The sequence below is a fragment of the Pseudorasbora parva genome, chromosome 11, assembly GCF_024679245.1.
Source record: "Pseudorasbora parva isolate DD20220531a chromosome 11, ASM2467924v1, whole genome shotgun sequence".
Lineage (NCBI taxonomy): Eukaryota > Metazoa > Chordata > Actinopteri > Cypriniformes > Gobionidae > Pseudorasbora > Pseudorasbora parva.
Window position 1 is genome coordinate 14,257,700 of NC_090182.1, and position 18,428 is coordinate 14,276,127.

The following is an 18,428-nucleotide window of genomic DNA, read 5'->3' on the forward strand; positions in this document are numbered from 1 at the left end:
TATGCTCAGTATTATTTTATCATATCCTTTTATCGTGCAGTAATATACCTTACTACATGTGCAGCTGTTATCTAAATAAAATGTCATGTCCCTGAGAGTTTCCTACACCTTAATTAATAAACCCAATAAATAGGCCTGAGGTATATGGGTTATTGGGTTTATTAAGGTGTAGGAAACTCTCAGGCACATGAAATTTTATTTAGATAACATATATATTTTAAAGGACTGTTCTGGGATTGATACGAATCTTTGAATATGCAGCAAACTTTACTTACCGATAACTAGTTTACTTCTCCTAGCTTGCTGAAAAATCTCCTCAAGAAATTATCAGAAAGAGTCTACAATATTGTGCAACCATGAAAGCTTCGCATTACATTTCGGCAACATTTTCCAAAAATTCTTAATAACCAGTGGCTTCTAAAAACACCTTCAAAGCCACTAAAAAGTAACGACATGACCAAAATGGCATGTATTCAAATACCTAGCTCGATGTAGGGTTGAAGCTTGTAGTGCGTACTCTCTCCAGTAGATGGAGACAAATCACCATAAATCAACTGTGTGTTCAACATTGTTACTGACATTTTCACAGCACTCCCAAGAATTGCGCGTCATTCAACTGATAGCTAACCTGCTGCCGTTAAAAAGTAAATAAAAAAATACTTTATATACTTTTTGTATTCAACTCAGTCTACGTTTGACCTTTAACAACTAACGTAACGTATATTGTTGATTTCAAACAATACCAACTCGCTTTTTAGAACAAAACAGCTGGAGGGTTTTAGTGCAGCTTTACGGAAGCCGGTGTTACTTTGTTAAACATGGCTGACGACTTTGGGTTTTCCGCCACCGACAACGGAGTTCATGCAGAAGAAGACCCGGCCGCGGCGTTTCTGGCACAGCAGGAGAATGAGATCGCCGTGATCGAGAACGACAGCGCGGGGTTCGGCGTGCTGGAGGACGATGGATCTCCGCCCGCGGACACGTACACGTCCGCGTTCATCGGAGGTTAGTGTCACTCCGGCCTGTTTGCTTTTGCTTAGTCAAATGAATATTCAAGTTTTATTTTTTATTTTTTTATTTTGTTTGTAAAACTAATGTAAAATTATACTACAGATAGACTAGGCTACCCTGTTTTTTGGACATCTGCTGTGGTATTCTTTCTTTGAAGTACATTGAAGTGCAATGTAAATAGCCTACCACGTTAACGTACATGAATGCATAGGCTACGTTAAATAAGAGCCATATCTCTTACCAAAAAAGTACCATGGTTTCTGACTATTTACAGGTTATTTTAAGAGCCTTATTGTAGATGTCCAAAAAGTATTGTGTTAAATTATAGTAGCCTACAAGAAGTAGCCTACCATGATATATTATACCGCCTCTGTGACATGGTACTGCCACACAGTACTTTTTAGTAAAGTATAATGCACATTAATTCAATAAGCTATAGCAAACAACCTAGATTACAAAATTAATAAACTGTAGCCCACTTGTTAATTGTTAGAATTAATCGTTATTAAAATACATACAGAAAAAGCATTGTAAATTAATATAAATTGTGAGGAAAATGATAGACTCTATATAATCAAAATTATCGATAAGCTGGTTACGCTTTCTTTTTTTAGTTACCAAAAGTACTGGTAATATAAGGTAACTACATGGGTTAAGATTAGGTTTAGGGATAAGTTCAATGGTTAGTACTTAATTATTACCCAGTTATTGTAATTGCTATAACAAGTATGTACATGTGGAACAGGACTATACAAGTGCTACCATAAATAACAAATATAAATGACAACAACCATAAAGACTGCAGTTATATAACTGAATAGTTTACTGTTTAACTGAACTCAAAATTAATACCACCAAATCAAATGTTCAAATCATCAAATTTAGTAGTCCATCAGCACATAATCAGCTTTAATGCTGGAGTTAAAGTCACACCTGAAACTGTCAAGGTAAGGTAAGATAAGCAGGCAAACAACTGGAAAAGCACGCTAGTAAAAACAATTGAGTAGAATAAAAGAGAACACACCAGCCCATCTGCTGACTAGATCCAGAAACTGTGACAGGGGTCTTTACGCACTCCCAGTCCAACAAGGTTTGCAGCATTCCAGTGCTGCCTGTAATGTTTCCAAAAGTCAACACAGTGTAGAAACAGTTGCCTAACAAGTGCTAAAACAAAAGTTGTTTCTTCTATATGAGTGCAGGTGATTTTGGAGGAACACCAGCTGCTGCTGTAAACGGAGATATGTTTCAGGTGAGTGTGGTTATAAAACAACCTCAAATATTTTCATATTAAACGTTCTTGTTTGTTTTTATGTGCTACAACACAATTGCTAGTTGTGCCAAGAAGGGACGTTGTTAACATTACATCATTTGTAACGTTAGGACACCAATGGCACAACTGACGGCTACTCAGCCATTGCCCAAGTCGACATGCAGAGACAAGAACCTGAAAGTCTGCGCAAATGGAGGGAGGAACAAAAGTCTCGGCTGGAGGAATTAGGTATTGAATTATTTGCTGTATAATTATAAATAAGCGTCAATAAGAAATTGTGTGTTTGTTACAAACTGGATAGCCTGCCAAGCTCAAGTATTTGGCATGTCATGATATTAGATGAAGGAAATTTCTTAAGTTGGTTTTAACTTTACTTTGAATAAAGCATCTGCTAAATGATACAATTTATAAATGTATTTCATATATGGCCAGTCTCACAGACAAGGCTTAAAGGGTTAGTTCACCCAAAAATGAAAATTTAACATTTATCTACTTAACCCTCAGTGCATCTAACATGTAGGTGTGTTTGTTTCTTCAGTAGAACACAAATGAAGATTTTTAACTCCAACCGTTGCCGTATAATGCATGTCAATGGGGTTTTTTTTTTATATGAGATTAAAAAATACATACATACGAATCCATATTAAACCCTGCGGCTCGTGATGATACATTGATGTCTTCAAAACACGAAATGATCAGTTTCTGCGAGACCCCGAACAGTATTTGTTATTTTTTTTACCTCATAGCAGACAAATCTGATCTAGTGTTCCCATTCATCATTATTTCCTTCGAAGAAGGTCAAAGCCCGGCGCAATCATAGAAATGTGTTCATGGTTTACTCATTCGACCGATCCGCGCATGCACTAATGAGGCATCTATGTATACATTCTATGATCATGCCGGGTTTTGACCTTCTTCTTCATTCGTAGGTATGTGTTTTTTACTCTCATAGTGGCTCTCATATAAAAAAAAAACATTGGCATGCATTATACGGCAACGGTTGGAGTTAAAAATCTTCATTTGTGTTCTACTGAAGAAACAAAGACACCTACATGTTGAAAGCACTGGGGGTAAGCAGATAAACAACAAATTTTCATTTTTGGGTGAACTAACCTTTTAAGCCTAGTCCCAGACTAAAATGCGTGTTTGAGCTGTCAGCCTACACGGGAAAAAAATGCCATTGTGCCATTGTTTTATCACAAAATGCACACCAGTGATGTTTTTCTGCCACGGGATAACAAAAAATTAAACAAAAGGTCCTCACAATTGTAAGTTTATATCAGAATTATAAGATATACACTTTTGCAATTGCAAGAGAAAAGTCAGAATTGCAAGTTAATATTTTCATTTTTTTCACCCTTAGAATTGTGAGATATAAATTCACAATTTCAAGAGTTTTTATTTATTTATTCCAAGGTATCAAACACTTTTGGTTGTAAAACAAATTGATCATGACATAACTGAATAGGGTATTTCTACACTGAAAGCCATAATCAAAAAGTAACTTTTAATTCATGCTACATAAACAGGCAGCAAAAAAGACAAAACATGTAATAATCTTGCATAGGAAGACAAATGAAATGAATAGCTTTGAATGTGAATTTTCTCTTGTTTCCGATGTGTAGATTCCGCTTCTAAAGCAGCTGAGGCTGTGTGGAGGGACAAGGCCCGGAAAGAACTGGAGGACTGGCATGTACACCAGAATGAACAGATGGAGAAAAATAAAGCCAACAACAAGTATTTTCACCCTAACATTTTTAATTTCCATGCTAAATTTAACTTTATGATTTTTTTTGTTAGTGAAAATTAAGATGCAAACAGTTGTGAACCACCAGTCCATACAAGAAAACACAAACACATTACACATTATAAAATTATTGCCAGGACACTAAAATACAGAATCGAACTGACAGTTTTATTGTTTATTTAATATTGCTATTAATATTATTATTTCACGTGATTTGAAGAGATTTAAGATTTTTATATGAACAATATATTTTAGAAGGCACATTTTTCTCATACGCAAAAGTAAACATAAATGAATCCATTGTGAGTCTCCTCTCACACTTCTTAACAGACTCTTGCATGGTACCTGATTTGTTTTACTGTAGTTTTTCATGTGTATGGAGAAGACTGTTCATAAAGTTGTCTGCATTTTTTTTATTATTGATAGAAATGACATGAACTTTGACTTATGCCAGGGATGGGCAACATGCTCCAATGCTAATCTATGGGTGTATCTCAATCAGCTCCCTAGTTCAGTAGTCAGGGCAGTGATCAGGGAGTCAGCCCATTGACTGGTTCCCTGATCAGTGCCCTGACGGCTGAACTTCAACTAAGGAGCTGATTGAGATGCAAACAAAGTCTTCAGGATTGCGTATGCTGCCTTCATCGGAAATGTCCTGAAGTCGTGATTAAATTTTGACTTGAGAGGGAGTTCATAGTATTTACGGAAACTAGCATTTACGATAATTCCGATAGCATGTGAAGGCAGCACAAAGGCTAAAATATACTTCTGCATTGGATCTGCACCGTCGCCTCTACGCCATGGGCTACGCTACGTGTTGATTAATATTACCGTCCATCTTCAGTCTTCTCTGTGTCATGAAAAAGGATTTGATGCATTTTAACACTTCTTTTCATGTGCAGCTTGTGTGAGACTGACGTTCTTCTTATGTATCTTCCTCTCTTTCACTCTCTGGCTCCCATTTTTCTCTTCCTGTCCTTTATCTGTCCTGTCCTGCTTGTTTGTGCACTAGGATCGCTGATAAGGCTTTCTACAAACAGCCCAACTCTGATGCCATAGGTTTTGTGTATGTTTAATGCAAATCAGTGAAATGACATAAATGCACAGTTTCTTGCTTGCATCACATAAACAGATACACTACATCTTTCCTACACTACCATTCATACGTTTGGGGTCATTAAGGAATTGTATTGTTTTTGAAATTGTCTTTTATGCTCACCAAGGCTGCATTTATTTAATCAAAAATACAGTAAAAACAGAAATATTGTGAATTATTATTTTTAGGTCAAAGTTTTTGTCAATCTCATGTCCTTCTTGAGGACCTAGAATAGTACTGCATCCTTCATATATCCGAAAAGTGTTTAGTTTATCAAATTTATAAAAGAAAGTTAGTCTTTCCGAATAAAGTGGCTAGAAGCGTATTGTGAGGGCAGAGTTAAAGAGTCACGTTCATGTTGTTTACTTGATGTGCAATTACGCGACCGATAGCCAGCAACACACAGACATGAATCACAGACATGTTTTACTCACCGCCTTCTGTTCCAACGCACAACCGTGAACCTTTATCATTGGCACTGCTCCATCTTTCGACATTAGACAATCTGCAATCCAAATTGAACTCAAAAACACACTTCTTGACATTGTTGATATTGTGAAGTCATGTGACCTGTGCATCGCGGTCGAAGAATTCCCTAAAGCCGAGCAAAGCGCATTGATGTCCGCCCTTGTTGACGTCACATAGGCCCATACTCTAAAAAAAAAAAAAAAAAAAAACTTATGAGAAACTAGTGCTGTGTTCCACTCCACTTTTAGACACACACTTGTAAACTTCCCTAAGCACTTCCCCTTGCCGAAATGTGCGGCAGAAACTGTGGACAAGGGAAGTAAATATGGACTCAATTCTGACCGAGGGAGCAAGTCTGCTTCATATAGACACTTCAGGCAGCTCATATACCACAATGCAACACGATTGAGACGTCACCGCATATTGCGTTTAATTTACCCCATCACAAAAAACTCAATGATATTTTAATTATTTTTTAAAAACATTTAAAACAACCCAAACACACCTATATACATATATAATGCTGCATTAAACAATTCCGTAAAGGAAAATAAATAAAAATAAACTCAAATATTGGATTCCATGTGATCAAGGGCTAAGGGCCTTCCAGTTCAGTCCATTGCAAAGGTTCTGCCAGTAGTGTGCACTCATGCAACGCAAACAATGACGCACATCCGAGTGAACGAGACTGAGGGAAGTTAGCGAGTGAAGGGCATAATAAAAACGAAATGGAATGCAGCACAGGAGTATTTTTGGCACAAAAACACTCTGTCAAATGTCTAACTTATTTTTTGAAACTGTGTCCATGTTTAGCATGGGAACCCAAGTCTTTAACAGTGTACAAAACTCAGAAGGCATGAAATAGCATTATTACCACACCCCTTCCCATCCCTTAATATTTTAACATGTAATGTATTCCTGTGATATCAAAACTGATTTTTTTTAGCATCATTATTCAGTGTCACATGATCCTTCAGAAATCATCCTAATATGATGATTTGGTGCTCAAAAAGCTTTTCTTATTATTATCAATGTAGAAAAGAGTTAATATTTTTAATGAAACATGTATTTCTCTCTGGATTCTTTGACGAATAGTCCCATTATAAAGGTCTTTACTGTCATTTTTGATCAATTTAGTGTGTCCTTGCTGATTAAACTTTCTGAATATCATTTTTTTTTTTTTTTTTTATCTTACCTACCCCAGACTTTTGAATGGTTGTTCAGGCTTTGTTTTCCCATTTCATTTAGAGATCTGATTAATCCGTTCCACCAATATTTTACAGATATTCATGTTTTTCTATTTAAGTCCTTGTAAACAGGTTTAAAAGTTTCACCCTTCATTCTCAATTGAAAAACAGTCGAGTTTAGGCATAAACAGCTGAATACACCCACCCCAAAAAGATGAAACATTAATATGAAATATCTTCTGTTTGGCTGTGATTGTCACATTGTGTAACTGTTTCACATTCAGCGTGTTCAGACGTAGTTAGGACAGAAAATAATGTTGGTCGATCTCTAATTTCATTTGATGTCTAGGCATGTCTTGAGCTCTGGTGCTCATGATTCTCTCCTGTCTGTTCTTTTAGGGCATCAGAGGAGGCCTTTCTCAAGGAGTGTGACGATGACAGTCCTGGAACAGAATGGGAGAAAGTGGCACGTCTATGCGACTTTAACCCCAAGACCAGCCGCCAGACTAAAGACGTGTCTCGGATGCGCTCTGTTCTTATTTCTCTAAAACAGACTCCTCTGGTTCGCTAATATAACTCCCTCTTGTATATCCTAGGCTTTCTTTCTTGTTCCCTCTTGCACTTTATTTTAGTGAGGCTGAACACTTTAACAGATTTCAGTTTTTATGCTTGAATGGGGTCATTGAATGTGTACACTTTACTGTATTTAAGCTTCCTATTTATGTACCCTGGTGTTTTGCAATGTCAAAAGATTTTGTTTATTCCATAAGTTAGAACAAATTGCAAGTGTGCCTCAAAACATTTGAAAACAGGTATAAAAAAAAATCATGTTTTTTTTCTTAATATAAATGCCAAATGTGTTTTGGTGCAGCTTATGAGTTATCTCATGATATTACCAGTGCCTACGACAGCATTAATTCACTGGAACCATAAGTGTCTTTGTTGCCTTGTTACAAAGTAAATGGAAGTGTTTGATTACATTCTATACTTGGATACAGTTTAGTTAACATCTCTCACCCTATATAGTATTTTTTTTTTTTTTACCATTTATTTGTCTTCATAAGTTTAATGTGTTGAAATCAGAATCTGGGTTTGGCTTCTTCTGCTTTTTCATATTTCTTTGCATTGCCAAGAGGGACGCTACATTTATGAGCTTGCTAAGGGTATTGTCTATTTTACTCTTATTAGTTATGAGTGCAGTTTTTTTTTTATTTGACATGTATGTTGCTCATAACAGCTTAAAATAGCAGACATCTTTAATGAAGAATAGTTACTGCACAGCAATCCTTCAGTGCACTGTGCTCATATAGCAGTTAATATTTTCTGCTGTTACTACATACATATGAGACTAATAATACATAATATTTGAACCATGTACTTTGTCACAGCAATGAATCCTGTGCCTAAGTATTTTCTCACTGTGAGACTTACTATCTTTAAGATCTTCAAGCTTCCAAAGTGCTAGAAAAAAATGTAGCACAGTAAAATAATGTTGTACTTTTACATAAAATGCTTGAAGTTAAATTATTATGCTTTTTATAGTCTTAATGGCAGGTGTATAAATGTTACCGACTGTACAAATTAGGAGGCCTTGTTTCCATTGAAAATGTCATTTTTGTTGGAAGTTTATTTGCATTTAACTAACAATGGTTAATAGCCAAAGAAGCCATCTGTATGGTTTTTGACTAATTGAAATTAGTATTTAAAATTGGTTACATAGATTTTTGACCCTTTTCTCCCGTTTATAGATCTTTTTAGCCCTCAATCTGACACTAAATAAATGTGCACCAATGCAGACCATGCAATAATTGTTGTGTTCAATAAATAAATAAAATTAGGTAAAAAACTTCTGAATTCATTGTAACTTTTCTAAACAAATAAGACATTTATTACACATTAGAGTTTAGATAACGTCAAGATTTCTCTTTATCTCTCTGCATACATTACACTGCACATTGACTAGTCCTACGTCATAGAAAACTGAGGCAAGAAGCAATGTAATGTTTAAGCATTGGTCATCAACATGGAAAAACAGGTACTATTCCTGTCACCCAGATGCTTTAACCACAAAAAATGGCCACCGTGATACTTTAAATACTGTGTAAGATTGATACTTTTTTGATATTGATATATAGTTCCACCTGTCGGATCTATAATATGAGATCTTACACTGGGCTTCATCTTTTTTTTCTACTCCGTGGAAAAACTGAAGGGGTTAAATAAAATAAAAATTCTAAATTCAATTGGCATTTAATGTTCAGTTCGTTGCACATTCATGTTTCACCCATAAACCACATATGTAAGGCAGTGTGGTCAAACAGGGTCTGTCTTCTCTTCACTGCTTGGGCTTCAGTGCAGTCGCAGCCACACCCACTATAATAGCAACGACCGTGAAGCCTTGGGCGAAGATACGGGCTCTCATTAGAAGCTGGGACTGTCGAGTCTTGCCCCGTCTGAAGGCGCTGAGGCCGTAGATCAATGCTCCTGCTGTTCCCAAACAACCTGAGGAGGAAGACCACAGGAAAAATGACAGAAAATAAGAATTATTAACATACAAAATAATACCACACATTTAATCCCAAATGGTTTGCTCTTTAAGTGTATTTGTAATTATTCTGGCATAACAATCATCCGTTTTGGTTTTCTTTAGCTTGTATTGAGTAAAGCTGTACAGCTGTAGGTCACATTCAAACCCCACAGCAGGAGAGAAGGGTGTGTTTAGTGGAAAGTCTACCATGTCTTGGGATTCTCATTGATGTTTGCAACTTCACTCGGCCAGAGAACAACGGATACATAGAAAATAATGTGATTTCATATCACTTACTCCCTGCCAAAATTCTACATGATACAATTTGGTGTCCTTTTGAGAAAATGATCAGTTTCCACAAAAACATTAAAGAGGTCATGAGCTGCATTTTTTATGATGTTTCCTGGGGTGCACTTATAATGTTAGAATGCTTTTTACATCAAACATTTTCACAATTTATAAATAAAAGGCATTTTGCTACCCTGATTTTAGCTTCTGCTGTGAACGCTCTGTTTGAATGGGCGTGTCTGCTGTGAGATTTTAGTGTAGACGCCCACTGCTGTGATTGGCTAACGTCATTCCATTTGAAATAGTATTACTACCTCTTTTAGTGTGTGTTTTAACTGTTACAGCTCTCATGGTAACTAATTGTGAAAAGGGTTGCATTACATTTAGATCTATGGCATTATATTGAGAGCATGGCATGAAAGGTTGCAGAGATGAAATTGTAGCCAATCACAGACACATTGTTGAGTGCATGAAAGTAGGATCTCGTCATTGCAACTCAGTTTCGAATACTAACGAATGCTTTCATCTTCACTTACAGTGCAAACGTGATATAGTTAAGAGATTTGTTGAACAAATCGGGAGTCCCTCATAAACTCTCCGTTTGATTGACAGCTCCAGAGATTGCAAAGAGAACTTCCTTTGATCGCTTTCTTTATAGAATTTAATCACCATTAAAAAGCCGATTATTTTCATCCTACTAAGAGAAATAATGCAAGTTGAGGTTTAGTCACTGGTTTGATCTACTGACACACAGACAAAGAACATCTGACTATATATATAGATCAGGCATTAGAATGAACTCAATAATTAATTACATGTTGTATTACTGTCAAGCCCAGACACTGCACAATATTTTGAACAGAAGCTCGATCTGGTTAAACACCACGTTATTGTTACTTTTGGGTTACCTATTCTAATGCATGTCATGCGCGAATCCGGCAGGCTAAACAGGCAGTGGTGAAGTAGGTGTTGATCTTCTTCTGTTTGCTGGGCCTGGTGTCAATACAAGCTTTCACTGGACTAACAAGGACGTTTTCAGTTCTGAAAACTTACAGGATATTCTTAGTATGTAACCTTGTATATGACAAAGGCTCTATGAAAATTGGATTTCTCAGTTCATGACCCCTTTAAGCAGAAAACAGTTTTGACACTGATATTGATCATGAGAAATGTTTCTTGAGCAGCAAATCATCATATTAGAATGATTTCTGAATGATCTTGTGACACTGAAGACTGGAGTAATAATGCTGAAAATGCAGCCTTAATCACAGGAATAAATTGCATAGTAAAATATGTTAAAATAGAAAATGGTTCCTTTTATAATACTACATAAATTAAATAATAATATATTTGTTATCAAATAAATGCACATAAAAAAAGTAATTTAGAAACATGGAATAATCTTGTCAACTCCAAACTTTTGAATGGTATTATTATGTATGATAAATATGATATAACATTACAACAGTAATTATTAATATTTATTATAACATTATTATTAGTATTAGTATTATGACAAACGTACAGAAAGACACATAAAGCATTCTATTTTATTGTGGTTCAGTCTTGGCCAAGCCGCAACACCAGCAAAGTCAACAATGCGCTTGTTTTTGTGTATTGTATTTCATCCTGTTTATCTTTTTATTCTGTTTTTGACACAGCAAAGAATTTGCCTGGCAGCACTTCCATAACACAGAAGAGGGAACTCTGTTTGATTTGCTGGTGCTACTTTGACAGGGAGAGATGAAAGTCAAAAGTGCAAAAGTTACATCTCAGCTGCATGGTCGATCCCTGTAGTGGGATTCAGAATATGCCATTACATGTCATTGCAAGATGATCACCTTGAATGCATGACATAAGAGGTTTCCATGCAATTTGCATTTTATATTTCAGTGCGTTTAATTGTTGGTAACCAATATAATATATGAGGCTCTATGGTGGCTCTATGTATCATATAACTATGTTGCAGCAATTGTGTAAGTCACTGCTTTATGTAACTCACCTATTGGAACGAATGGATTCTCTTTAGTCTTCCTGATGAATTTGTCTTTAAAGTTCTCTTCTTTCGCCCTGGTTAGCGGGGTGAATCCCTCAATGACCGGAGGCTGAGACAAATCAAACACAACGGGTGGAGAAACTGATTTGGTCGGTTGATCTTGGCCAACCGGGGTCGTTGCAGTTGCCATGATTAGAACTGCAGTTGACAGGAAGTGGAACAAACACGCATTTCCGCCAGCCGTGTATGATATCACATGACATAACTGGTGTTTATGTTTTCATTTTCTTTCTTTCTTTCTTTCTTTCTTTCTTTCTTTCTTTCTTTCTTTCTTTCTTTCTTTCTTTCTTTCTTTCTTTCTTTCTTTCTTTCTTTCTATCTAACTATCTATCTATCTATCTATCTATCTATCTATCTATCTATCTATCTATCTATCTATCTATCTATCTATCTATCTATCTATCTATCTGTATGTCATTAAATAATTATGATTACTTGCGGCACTTTTTTTAATCGTTCCAATTAAAATGGCAAGAACATATTTCATATTAGAACATAAACATATTACTCATGAACATTATTTTCTGTGTGAAAATAAATATAGGTAAAACATGCGCCACTCTACTCCGGCACAGCAGGTGGCGCAAAAAAAAAGAATTGTTTGTGCGACGTTTTAACGTATTCGTCATGTCAGCACGCTTTATACGTCATCACGTTTTGTTAGGGCTCGGCGAGGTAAGATGGCGGCGCCAGAAGAACAGGAATTATCTCAGGCTCAAACTGAAAAACTCCTCCAGTTTCAGGTACCGATTACTTTGTCTCGTTAACACATATTGGTTCAATCTTATCAGTCCTAATTATCAGGTGGAAATAATGTTCGCGGTATCCACCGTAACTGCTTTAGGTATAAATGACCAGTCAGCGAGCTAACTCCCGTTAAGATCGTTAGTTTTTACTTAACCGAGACCAGCTTCAGTTCTTCTAATAAATAAGTACAAAATTAATATGGATAATAGCCTCTTGATTTGTGTACATATAAAGACCATCTCGTGTATCCAAGTGTTTTTGTTTAGTTGAAATGGCAGCTGTCAGTTAATCATCGAGTCATTTCTGGTGTCTCAAATCCTAGATAGATGACTACAAAGACAGCATATTTGACCAGAGTAAAATGCACGTACGGTAAATATCAAAAATGCTATCTCTAAAGAAAGCTCACTGGGTTTTGATACGCAGTCCTAATCTGCTAACAATAAACTTGCTTAATTTGGGGGAGATTTTTGTGTAGTTTTAAACTGGTTGCAAGTAACCACCGTTGGAGAAGTTCTTCCACATCTAACGTTACTACTGAATCATAGCAATATAAAAGACATATGCCCTTGAATGGTGACTGAAATCGAAAACACTCGTTTAATCTATAATTTTACAAACCTATCATCTCCCAAATGTTGCCTTCATTAGCAGAACTTTTGGCACACATTTTATAAACATGCCATGATGCCAGGCAACAGGGTATTTATTCTCTAACTTGCTGTAAAAAAAAATAGATTCCAGCTCTTTTTTGTAACCTAGAGACTTTTGTTTGCAAAAAAAAAAAACATTATTCAGGACCTGACAGGCTTGGAGTCAATGGACCAATGTCGACGCACATTAGAACAACACAATTGGAACATTGAGGTGAGAGCTGGTAAACCAGATGAATCGATCCTTTCATTTTAGCTTTGTTTATGCCTTTTGTATTTTAAACCATATAATTATGGCATTAATGGGAATCTGTCTTTGTTGCAGGCCGCAGTACAAGACAGACTAAATGAACAAGAAGGAGTTCCGAGTGTCTTCAACCCGCCACCCGCCAGGCCGTTGCAGGTCAACACAACAGACCACAGAGTTTATAGCTATATTGTCTCAAGGCCACAGCCTAGAGTAAGAGGGTCTTTATGTTTTGTTCTGTTTTATTTCCTTCCTTCCCGCTGCTCATTTCATTTGTACCAATGTTTTCAAAATTATACATGCCTAAAACTCATTTTAAATCAGCTGTGGTTAATATAAAAAATTTCAAGTAGGTCATATGCTGGTTTCTGCCCTGGTGTGACATACAATTCAGGGAAATACTGTAGTAACATCAGTGTTTTAACCAAGAAATCAGAACACAGAGTTATAAATGTTCTGAACAAGAAATCAGAACATTTATAACTCCTCTATAAATGTTAAACAAACTGCTTGTATAAACTTTTTTTTTTTTTTTTTAACAGGGCTTATTAGGTTGGAGTTACTACTTGATAATGCTTCCCTTCAGGTTTACCTATTATACACTTCTGGACATATTCAGGTATTAGAGCAATTAAAATTTTGCAATATTAATATATATTATATTACACTATTGTAGCAACTAATCTTTTCACTGTTTCTTCCTTTCCTAAATTTGTCAGGTTTGCCCTGAGATTCATTCGGCCAGATCCGAGGGGTCGTGTCACAGATCCTGTTGGAGATGTCATGTCCTTTATTCATAGTTTTGAGGAGAAATATGGTCGATCACATCCTGTATTCTACCAGGGAACATATAGTCAGGTATGTTTATCCAGAAAAACTAAAGGAGATAAAATGAACTGATGAATAAAATTAGCATTTAACTTTTCAAATATTGACCTATTTATCAGGCAGACTGAAGCGACTTGCATGAAGTAAATTAAAGTGTATCTAATGAACCTTTTTTTTTCTAGGCTCTGAATGATGCCAAGCGAGAACTTCGCTACTTGTTAGTTTATCTTCATGGAGATGATCACCAGGACACAGATGAGTTCTGCCGGTAGGTTTTAAGTTGTGATGTTCTCCTTCATTCACATGATACATCTGGTAAGCTTCTGATCTCAACTAGAGCTCATGTCTGTCTGACTTTCTCAGAGCCACATTATGTTCAGAAGAGGTACTGACCTTCATTAACACAAGGATGCTGTTTTGGGCATGTTCCACCAGCAAGCCAGAGGGTTACAGAGGTAACCAACTTCACTTTCAAGTAGGGCTGGGTGATATTGCCACAAAAAAAAAAAAAAAAGATCAGTATGTAATTATTTTTTTCAGTGGTGATATTCAGTCTCAGAATTTTCTACGGTTTTCTATTTGGATAAGTGTTTTTATAAAAAAATAAAATAATTAATAATATTTTTATATATATATAAAAAATTCACATCCTGCCCAGCGATGTCCTACAAACAATGTTCATATTGAATGCTATGAAAACCCTATAGGTTGTGATCTTACGTGCAAAAAAGGGTTAAAATAACATTACATTGTAACATGGAGGTGCTCTTTTCATGAGTTTCTACCATTTACAAATAGAGAATATACCTGTGAAATGTAAGTTACGCATAGAGCAAAGCACAACATCTGAAGCACATTAAACGGCGCAAGTATCTGCAAATGTACAGTATCTGACGGGGCAAGCTGCTTTAAACTATGTATGTTAGCTATATCTTACCAGTTATTTTGAAGCCCTTATTATAAAGCATGTCTCATGTTTAGGACAAATTGGGTTATGCACTTTCCCCATAGCAGCTCACTCTGTCCGCTGCTTGTATCAAACTACTGTATATCGATAAAAAAACATTAGTAGTTGTATTGCAAAACATAGTATTGCATTTCATGTCGTTTATTAAAATATATATTGTACAAACTTGATATGCCCAGCCATTCTTCAAAGTCTGATTAATGAGACATGGCTTAACACGAGAGGCCACACGAGATGTGGCATGAGCTCATTATCTTTGTTGTGTTATCAGTCTCTCAGGCCCTGCGTGAAAACACCTATCCCTTCCTGGCTATGATCATGCTAAAGGACCGCAAAATGACTGTTGTTGGGAGACTGGAGGGGCTGATCCAGCCTGAGGACCTCATCAACCAGCTGACCTTCATCATGGAGGCAAACCAGACATTTCTAATGTCAGAACAACTAGAGAGGTAAGGTTACATAGTTGGCTTTTAAAGAATTTTAAGTCATGACCACCCAGGATGTATAACTGGAAGAGAGTTTATTACCACACACGTTTTGTAACTGTAGAGAGGAGAGGAATCAAACGCAGGTACTGAGGCAGCAGCAGGATGAAGCTTACCTGGCGTCCCTCCGTGCAGACCAGGAAAAAGACAGAAAGAAAAGAGAAGAACAAGAACAGAAACGTCAAGAGGAGGAGAAGGCACGCCAGTGCATCCTTGCCGAGGAGAGGAGACGAAGAGTAAGTGATTTGCTATTATATAAAGAAAATACATCATTTTAGAAATACATTAGCTGTCAGTTGTTCAAATTAATAAACTTTAGGATATACCAAATAATTCAATCTTTTTTTTTAGGGTACTTTAACACTAGCACTTTCAGGTTCAATTATCGTCAAGAGTTTGTTTCGTTTGGATGATGTGAACACTGTTTTCCGAACTCTGGTGTACCCATTTAAAAAAGTCAGCATTAAAAAAGGTGCTCTGGGGTACGGTTCATGTGAACTCCGGTACAGTTTGCTGTTGATACGAACGCAAACGTGCTAAATCATTCAATAAAACTGTTTGTGTATGTGTTCCCACTCACTTTCCTGACAGGCATAGCTGACACTCACTGCAAGCAAAGAATGTTTTCTGCTGGACTACTTTAGACGTTTGCAGTACAGTAGCGGCAGATAGGGCCATTATGTGTTGACACTTTATAAACAAAAACAAAATATAAATTAAGGTGAGCAACACTATGCATTTTGATGCTTTCTCATGCGTTGTCATTACCATACAACAAGTAAATGGCTTCTAATGTGGATCCAAATAATATAATGCGAACAAAATCCAAAAATCAGAGTCAAAGCTGATTCGAAAGAACGCTGCCGTTCGCCAGTTTCTGTGTTTACTAGAAGCACGCAAACGCAATTTGGTCGTCATTATGGCCCCGCCCAATGACTCTATACACGATGTGATTGGTCCGGCAAGAGTTAGGGGAATACAGCTCAGAAGGGTATTGAGAGTTGCTAGACGACACTTGCGGGCAAAATTAAATTTGCTGCCGCTAGGGTGCGTCTAGATTTCTAGGCTAATGGATTTTAGCAAGTTGCACTGCATCTTTCAACAAACCTAAGTTTTGTTTATTAATCAACTGAAAACAGAATTTAATAAATGATCCATAACAGCCCTGCCTTGGTCCATGGATTGCACTTTTGTAAACAATTACGTATATTGTCTCTGACCTAAAGCCTGCTGTCATTTTGCACATCACGATTTACCATTCATGACGACTGTTTGTTTAATCTGTTGACACGTTTCCATCATCTGTGTAGCTATGAATAATCACATCTAATGACTTCCTAACGGTTGTTTAATGACAGACACTGGAAGAAGAGAAGGAGCGCAAGTCTGAGTGTCTTCCCCCTGAGCCGCCCTTGGACGACCCTGACAGTGTCAAAATAGTGTTCAAACTGCCCAACGACACTCGCGTGGAGCGGAGATTCCTCTTTAGCCAGTCTTTGACGGTAAACACCCTTCCAAAAAAACATTTTTTGCATCGCTTGTACAGCGCCAAGAACCATAACAGAGTGGTATCAGTGTCTACAGCATCTGTGGTTAAAGATAACAGGCTCACAAGACACTCTTTGTTTTGCTTTTTGATGTTGTTTCGGGTGGGGTAGAAAAGTCTTTCTTTGTATTACATGATGCTAACTAATATTTTAAAACAGTGGCTAAAACTTATTTTATTCCCCCCTTTTTAGGTAATACACGACTTCCTGTTTTCATTGAAAGAGACCCCTGAGAAATTCCAAATAGTAACGAATTTCCCACGCCGGGTCCTGCCTTGCCTGCCGACAGAAGAGAAGCCCAATCCCCCCACTCTGAAGGAGGCCGGTCTGAGTCGGTCAGAAGTCCTCTTTGTGCAGGACCTCACAGACGATTGACATTTAGCTAACCCCCCCTGCTCACGACTCGAGTCCTGCTTCCCCTCCAGTTTGTTCTGTTCGATGGCCTGGACGAGGGATCACAGAAATAAACCTTTTACTGAATTTAAAAAAAAGTAACCCATCCTTCCCTGCAGTGAAGTTATGTTCTGTAAAATGAGTGCAAGGTGAACAGCCCTGTAAATATATGACCTAGATATTTAAGGACAAGCCTGGAAGCCACAACAGAGTTGTTTTTTTCTTTTCTTTTTTTTAATGCAAATCAAAGTCGACCATATAATGTATCTCATCTAACGACCAAAAGAGAGGTTGTCGGCAAAGGATCCGATGGGCTGCTTGCGGTTCAACTGCATTCAGATAAGAAAACTAAAGGCCACAGCCTTTCCATGTGGCTTTGTCTGTATAGAGTATAGTGCAAGTCTGCCCATAGTGTGCCTGTGGTAATTCATAGATGCCTATGTTGCCTGTCGTCCATCTGATGGGTCTGGTCATGTAAAGATGTCATTTTCCAATTCTAAATTAAACATTTTAAAATGTCGTTGTGGTTTGACTAACAATGTCCTGGTTCAAGCTTGTTCAACATTAACATTGCAGCCTGCTGCACAAACCTGAAGCCATGGCGATTTTAATATTTTTGTAGGTTTATGAAAATAAAATATGGTGCTGAATAATGGCTTAACATTCATTGTACAAATTTATAAAGTAATTGGAGAGGCCAAGAGAGTAACTCAGATTACTTTGTTTTATAGCTTTTAGACTGTTTCAGTATTGGGGTGAATCTCACAAAGTTGGTCAAAAGATGGGTCACGTTTAACCCCCCCAAAATCAAAAAAGTCCATTGGGACCATTAAGATTTTTTTTCACTGTGACATTGATTTCATTGTAGATACTTTCTCCATTTCATCAAAAAAGTATCGTATACCATGGTA

At 36.9% G+C, this 18,428-nt stretch overlaps 3 protein-coding genes across 5 annotated transcripts; 2 read left to right on the forward strand and 1 right to left on the reverse strand.

Moving 5' to 3' along the window:
* The first annotated feature begins 580 nt into the window (after window positions 1-580).
* On the forward strand, window positions 581-8,625 carry cltb (clathrin, light chain B). Of its 2 annotated transcripts, XM_067457158.1 has the most exons (6): window positions 581-1,005; window positions 2,211-2,260; window positions 2,392-2,509; window positions 3,907-4,018; window positions 5,041-5,094; window positions 7,179-8,625. In XM_067457158.1, exons 1-6 carry the CDS (start codon window positions 819-821, stop codon window positions 7,348-7,350), a joined length of 693 nt encoding a protein of 230 aa, XP_067313259.1. In that variant the 5' UTR covers window positions 581-818; the 3' UTR covers window positions 7,351-8,625. The 2 variants fall into 2 exon arrangements, with proteins under 2 accessions (XP_067313259.1, XP_067313260.1); XM_067457159.1 differs by lacking the exon at window positions 5,041-5,094.
* Window positions 8,626-8,637: 12 nt separating this feature from the next.
* On the reverse strand, window positions 8,638-11,813 carry higd2a (HIG1 hypoxia inducible domain family, member 2A). Its single transcript, XM_067457160.1, has 2 exons — window positions 11,597-11,813; window positions 8,638-9,281 (listed from the first exon to the last, which is right to left on the reverse strand). Exons 1-2 carry the CDS (start codon window positions 11,778-11,780, stop codon window positions 9,115-9,117), a joined length of 351 nt encoding a protein of 116 aa, XP_067313261.1. The 5' UTR covers window positions 11,781-11,813; the 3' UTR covers window positions 8,638-9,114.
* A 443-nt stretch (window positions 11,814-12,256) lies between these two features.
* faf2 (Fas associated factor family member 2) lies at window positions 12,257-18,037 on the forward strand. 2 transcript variants are annotated; one of them, XM_067457163.1, is made up of 11 exons: window positions 12,257-12,393; window positions 13,196-13,264; window positions 13,376-13,510; window positions 13,840-13,916; window positions 14,017-14,155; window positions 14,308-14,393; window positions 14,489-14,580; window positions 15,364-15,541; window positions 15,642-15,813; window positions 16,936-17,079; window positions 17,317-18,037. In XM_067457163.1, the coding sequence occupies exons 1-11, from the start codon at window positions 12,331-12,333 to the stop codon at window positions 17,497-17,499; spliced, it is 1,338 nt and encodes a 445-aa protein (XP_067313264.1). In that variant the 5' UTR covers window positions 12,257-12,330; the 3' UTR covers window positions 17,500-18,037. The 2 variants fall into 2 exon arrangements, with proteins under 2 accessions (XP_067313264.1, XP_067313265.1); XM_067457164.1 differs by having other exon boundaries at window positions 13,376-13,453.
* The last annotated feature ends 391 nt before the right edge of the window (window positions 18,038-18,428 follow it).